Source organism: Micropterus salmoides, unplaced genomic scaffold (genome assembly GCF_014851395.1).
Source record: "Micropterus salmoides isolate LMB-PRFRI ecotype aquatic unplaced genomic scaffold, ASM1485139v1 Ms_hic_scaffold_22, whole genome shotgun sequence".
Lineage (NCBI taxonomy): Eukaryota > Metazoa > Chordata > Actinopteri > Centrarchiformes > Centrarchidae > Micropterus > Micropterus salmoides.
This window is the reverse complement of record NW_024041373.1, coordinates 11,473,414-11,479,486: the sequence shown is the minus strand read 5'-3', so window position 1 is coordinate 11,479,486 and position 6,073 is coordinate 11,473,414. Positions and strand designations below refer to the sequence as shown.

The window sequence follows — 6,073 nt, the reverse complement described above, 5'->3', positions numbered from 1 at the left end:
CTCAGAACTTGAATAAGTAGCCAATAAATCAATGAACTTCTCATTAAAACCCTTTTTAAAAATAAAAAACAAACAAATGAAAATGAGGTTATACTGTTCATTTTGAATGGAAAACGTTAGATGGCAGCAGTGCGCCCTCCTGTCTCAGTTTAGGTGAGTGGAGCCCCCAAAGCTCACGGGTGAAATGTGATGCTTTGCGCCTCAAAACCATTCGCGTCTCTCTATGACCGTGTCAGTGTTTGAGCATGAATCCACATCTTCCGGTTTTACCTTTCACATTAAACCCCTCGCAGACCTTCAACAGTTGGAACAGTGGCTCAACCAACAGCGATGCTTTTATTTTGAGATACACGCCTGTTATTTATGGCTTCGCCGCGTCTAACCTCTTGTCAACTTGACACCATTGACCGCATTTATGTCCACGACAGGGGAGCCTGCGAGCAACAACTTTCTCAGATTGACAATGGAGAGAAGCTGACGCACCGTTATTTACCGGACCGTTAACTTTCCTCCTCAAGCTTCCCCTCATGCCACCACAGCCTACTGCTGCGCCAGACCAAGGGGGAAAAGAACTGAAAGATAGTTTTGTAATAGTTTGACCACTCAAGAGCTGACAATTCCTGCGTATTGTTTTCCTTCTTTCTAGTCACTTTAACCGCGTTATTACGCACGATGCGCAACGGGATGGCTTCTCTCCGGAGACAAAACACGGGATTACAAAATGTTTTTTATGTCTATCTCTCTATTTCAGTGGCTTATTCTTACAATATAGACTTAGAACATCCTTTGGTGTTCCGCGGACCAGATTCTAGTTTTTTTGGCTATTCTGTGCTGGAGCATTATCATGACAACACACGCTGGTGAGTCTTGTGACATATCTACTGTTACTGGAAATGCTGATTTCTGTAGATGCAGTGAATTTTGAACTTTGAAGCACATGTTGAAGTGTGTCTAGAGCTCAGGCTGCATCCACGCCCAATAGGCTACATGCACAACAATAATGGGTAATATTACATTTCTGGTTGTACTGTATTTTTTTCTGCCGGCAATAGCCTATATTTCCTTTTTTTATTTGAAGATTTCAGTTACACTGATTAAACATACTGCGATAAGTTTGACGGGTGTCCCATCCTCTCCCCTCTGCAGGGTAATAGTAGGGGCTCCGAGGGCAAACTCTACCTACAGTAGCTCTGTGCACTCTCCTGGAGCAGTATATAAGTGTCGAGTTCACAGCAACCCGGAGCGCCGCTGCACAGAGATGGATCTCGGACGAGGTCAGTCCCCACTGCCTGCACCATAACTACAAGACCATGTAATGACATTTACACTAACTGCAGCCTCGGGGCAACACATGCACCCACGCACAACATCAACAGCTCAGAAATAAATGCATCTCACAAAAAAGTTCATTATCTGGTGCTACAGTCCACACACACACACACACACACACGCACACACACACACACATATTGAATTTCAGCCTTTTATTTTATTTTTCACTCTTTGTATAAACTCCCCCAAGCATCTGTTTTGTTTTATCAGTATAAAGCAGCCTCATACTGCTCTTAACAGGGCTACAGTTGTTCTTTTAGTTCTGAACCTGCTATATGGAGACATGCAAAAGACAAGAGGGTTCTGTGTGCAGAGGTTCATAAATATTTTGATAAATATGATTTATGCTCCTGCTAATATTTTCCAAGCATGTGAGCCAAAAAGTTAAGTTCAACCCCCCCCAACCCCAGGGCTCTGTTCTTGTGGTCAAGAAAGCCGGCATGCAGGCATTGCTTTAATATTAACCCCGTGCTCAGTCTATGTGTCACCAAAAAACATTGTCACGTTGAACTTTTTCTGCTTGGTGCACAGTGAACTCGGATGAGCCTCTGGGAACCTACAACACAGAGGAACACTTACAGCTACATGCCATTCTCCTGAATCAATTGTCTTCAGGGAGAAAGGGAATAAAACTTGGGGAAACGGGAGGGAAATAGTAATCCATTATTTAAGATTTGGACTCTTAAAAAGTGCCATAGATTTTTGTTTTTGTATTGATTTTTTTTTCTTAATTATGCTATTTATGTTAAGTTTTTCTTGATTTATGTTCTCATTCTCTTTATGATTTATGATCTTCATAAATTGGTCCACTGTTAAAAGTCACTAATGATTATAGCATTACAAAGCAGTATAAGATACATACACATTAGTAAATGATAAGTAAATTATTTGGACTTTTTCCTTGGGCTCAAAGAAATTGTGTGTAAGAGGTTAGTGCAGACTGAGGTGTGGACACAAATGCAGACAATACGAGAGGTGGTGCAGTTCAGAAAATATTTATTTACTCAAAACTTAAACAGGCTTCCACAGGAGCTTGAGGCAAAAGTCCAGACAAAGGTAATTCCAACAGAAACATAATCCACAGTCAAAATCCAAAAACAAGGAACAAAGTCCTATCCAAAGGTAAGATCCAAAAACACAGAGAACAGAGCACAGACAACCCAAGACAGACGATACAAGCAGGCATATATACACAGGGACTAACGAGCGGGGCGGGAGCAACACAGGTGATGGGAATCAGGACTAATGAGACACAGGCAGGCAGAGAGACAGCAGGGGCAAACAGATAGACACCAATAAGGCCATAGGGAAACTAATAGAAAAATATAAATAACTGATCCAGAACATAAGTAGACAGATCCCAAATATACCAATAAACCACAACTAACAGGGAAAACAGACTGAACTACGATTAAACAGAACACAGAGCAAACATGGACATAATAATACAGAAGTACACAGACCAGGACTAGACACTAAGACACGAATTAAAATGCAGGACAAAACTAGAATACGAGACAATACAGATACTAAGAAAACTTAAACATACGAATGAACAAAGGACTAAACTTAGCTACAAAACCCTAAACATGACAAGATCAAAGTTAGCTATAGAAACACAGAATCTAAAACCAAACCCATGAAAACAGATAGAGTAAACTAGAACATGTGAATAAATAAACAAGGCTACACAGAGAAACACAGAACCAAAACCAGACTTAAACAGGAAAACATGAACACAAACCACACTCCTAACATTGTGAGGGTATTTTTCATTGTTTCTTATGTTTTATTGAGCAAACAATTCAAAATTTATTTAAGAAAATAATTGGCAGATTACTTAATTATGAAATTAATCATTATTTGCAGGCCTAAAGGGAGCCATTTAAAAAGATTTGTTTATGTTTTAATGTAGAAAATGGAATATTAGCCAATATATTGTTGTCTTGTTTAACATTCAAGTATTCATATTAACCTCCAATATCCAGTGGCGTTGGCCTTTACTAAATGTCATAATAGACATAGGTGGCTGACAGTATTGACAGAAGAAGTGTTGTGAAACATTTCAGATATCTGCAAACCATTTCCTGTTTTTAATGTTTCATCTACAGAATTTCAAACTGTCAGCTATATAAAAATCACTCGTGCATTCAGCACAAATAAAGAATAAAACCAAGAATTCATAAAGCTGACAGTGTCTTGGAGCAAGTAACTTGAATGTTAAGTAACTTGTTACTTGCTCCAAGACATCCTCCGTCCTGATGACTCAACAACTGCAAACTTCTCTCATCATTCTTTCAGGAAACAAGCCGAGAGAGTCGTGTGGGAAGACATGCCAAGGAGACCGGGATGACGAGTGGATGGGGGTCAGCCTGGCCCGCCAGGACAGTGCCGACGGTAAAATACTGGTGAGTTCGGGGACCTGATTACACCAACATCATTGTTACAGATCTCTTACCATGAACCGTACTTTTCAACCACAGCTGGCCTCAACATTTCAACCCTCCTTTAGTTTTATGTGCTTGCAAGCTTTGAATTGCACAAGTAAAAACAGAATTTAAAAGATTTACTTTCTTTTTTTGCCTAACAACTAAAGTCAGACAGATTTGGAAACTGATGTGTAGTTACATAATACCATGAAACATTTACCTCGTGTTTGGAGCTGGATGAGCCAGTGGAACAGGGTTTGTCAAGAGTAGATTGTTGTTTATAAAACTTGAAAGAGGGATTTAGAGAAATAGACTAACTAGTGGTGCTAATCCCAGAGGTGCTTGGCTGGGTATTTGCACGCAGATCGTAGGGGCAGCTGGCAGAGTTTGTTTAGGCTTCAGCCCCTCTGCGGTGGTCCCGTCAAAGGGCAGCCTTTCATTAAACGTTAACCCCCGTCTCCTGTGTGGTGGCTAGCAAGGGAACTAGCAGTCATCCAGGGCAGTTTGAAGGCGACTGGTGGACTGTACAACCCTTGAAGCACTCATGACAGGTGTGAATGTGTTTGAATACCTGTGCTGATTGAAAGAAATCCCAAGAATTCCTCCCTCTACAGGCGTCCACAGAACTGTTGGGCCTGTTAAACCTCTATTCCTTTCAATATGTTTGTCTTTGTATTTTTTTAATACCTCAGTGGAATGCATTGGCATGATTTTAATCACCTTTGGCTCTACTTGCCAGTCAGGCCGTCAAAATGTGAAGATTTCTTGGAGCTGTCAGTCTTGGGAATTTGAGCGTGGAGTTGTATAACAACAAGCTTTTAGCTGCAGACTCTTTGGCCGTCTAGACAGGGTTATGATAAAAGAACGGTGGTGACTTTCCAGAGCCACGTGTTGCTGTGCTTCTCCAAAGCACTGGTGTTTTTTTTTTCTTCTTCTTTTTTAAAAATCTCATTTGAATGGACTCACGTTTCTGTGCAACAGGGAACAAGGAAACGGCTGCTTGGCAGATGTGTACAGTGGTGATTTCATCTGCGTTTTCAGTGAAGGCCTTGTTTGTGGCCAGTGAGCCCTTTCGCTGAACAGGAACATGACAACAGCCCAGATTCGGGCTTCGACAGAACTTGTCAGCTGCTCCAAGAGCCCCTTTTGCTATGTTTATGTCAGCGGATTGATCTATCTAAGAATCTCCTTCTACTCAAGAGGGAGAGTTTATGCTTATTGCTACTACGGTTGGCCAAGCTGTACTTTGAAACACAAGTGTTTCTCAATATAGCATCTTGCATCCAGACAGTCATCTGACACTCTGTGTGCACCCACAATCACAATCTGCAGAGCTATTATATTTATTTAGATTGGCTGCGTGTGTGTTCGGTGGGGGTGTTAAAAAGTGTGAGGGGAAATGAAGTGAACTTTGTCTGCACAGAGGCGTCCAGATCTGTCCCCAGAGCCACAGGAGACCCACCACCATCCCCCCAAGTTACTAAATTATTACCGCATTTACACATTTATGTGGCTCGATCTGTGCAGAGTTTGAAATCCAGCTTTTATTATCCTGCTTCCTCATCGATTTGTGGAATGTTTTATTTTGAAAAACACAGTGCCAAAATATTGTTTTGAGAATTTCTCACTGTCAGTTTTAGGAATGTACTGTACCCCCTGTTTCAGCAGCAGTGTAATAAAGTCAGAGTTTGTGCTCTGTCTTTTGATCCACTTGTCTTTTTTGCTGTCTGAACGTTTTGCTCCTCCGACTGCCCGTAAAGCCTGGAGGAGCTGTTTTGAAATGAAAACCTTTAAAACACTGATGTTGTGTCAAGATTTTCTCACTGCACGTTAAATGCTGCTTGGGAAAAACATAGATCTCACGCTGCAGCTGAGAAATTCACACCACAGACCATGGCTGTTATGGTCAGGGTTATGGATGGGCCTTAATTCCCCCTCTCATTGACGAACATTTGACAGCCACAGAGACGAACTGACTCCAGCCCAGCGAGGAAGGGGCTAAAAACTATCAGCGTGGTCAAGGAATGCCTGCCTGCAGTCTGTGTGTGAAGTGTTTGTGTTTACAAAATGAACATGTGTCTGAACTTGTTTGTTCTTACAGGCTTGTGCTCACCGCTGGAAAAACATCTACTACGACTCAGAGCACATCCTTCCACATGGATACTGCTCCATCATTCCCCCGACTCTTCAGGGAAGGACGAAACCGCTCATCCCTTGTTATGAAGGTACAGTAAAGGCACCGTGATAGACAAGTACAGTACACGTTTTTATTTAGTTTTTCTTCATTTTAATACATTTTCAATTCTCAGACA

The 6,073-nt window shown here is 41.5% G+C and overlaps 1 protein-coding gene across 1 annotated transcript in view; it reads left to right on the top strand.

Moving 5' to 3' along the window:
- The first annotated feature begins 393 nt into the window (after positions 1–393).
- The window catches only part of itga9 (integrin, alpha 9), a 50,621-nt gene continuing 44,941 nt past the window's right edge, over positions 394–6,073 (top strand). Inside the window, exons 1-4 of the mRNA XM_038737189.1 lie at positions 394–860; positions 1,147–1,274; positions 3,634–3,740; positions 5,863–5,986. Of these exons, the coding sequence (XP_038593117.1) occupies positions 673–860; positions 1,147–1,274; positions 3,634–3,740; positions 5,863–5,986 (547 nt within the window). The 5' untranslated portion in view covers positions 394–672. The remainder of the gene's footprint in view (positions 861–1,146; positions 1,275–3,633; positions 3,741–5,862; positions 5,987–6,073) is intronic.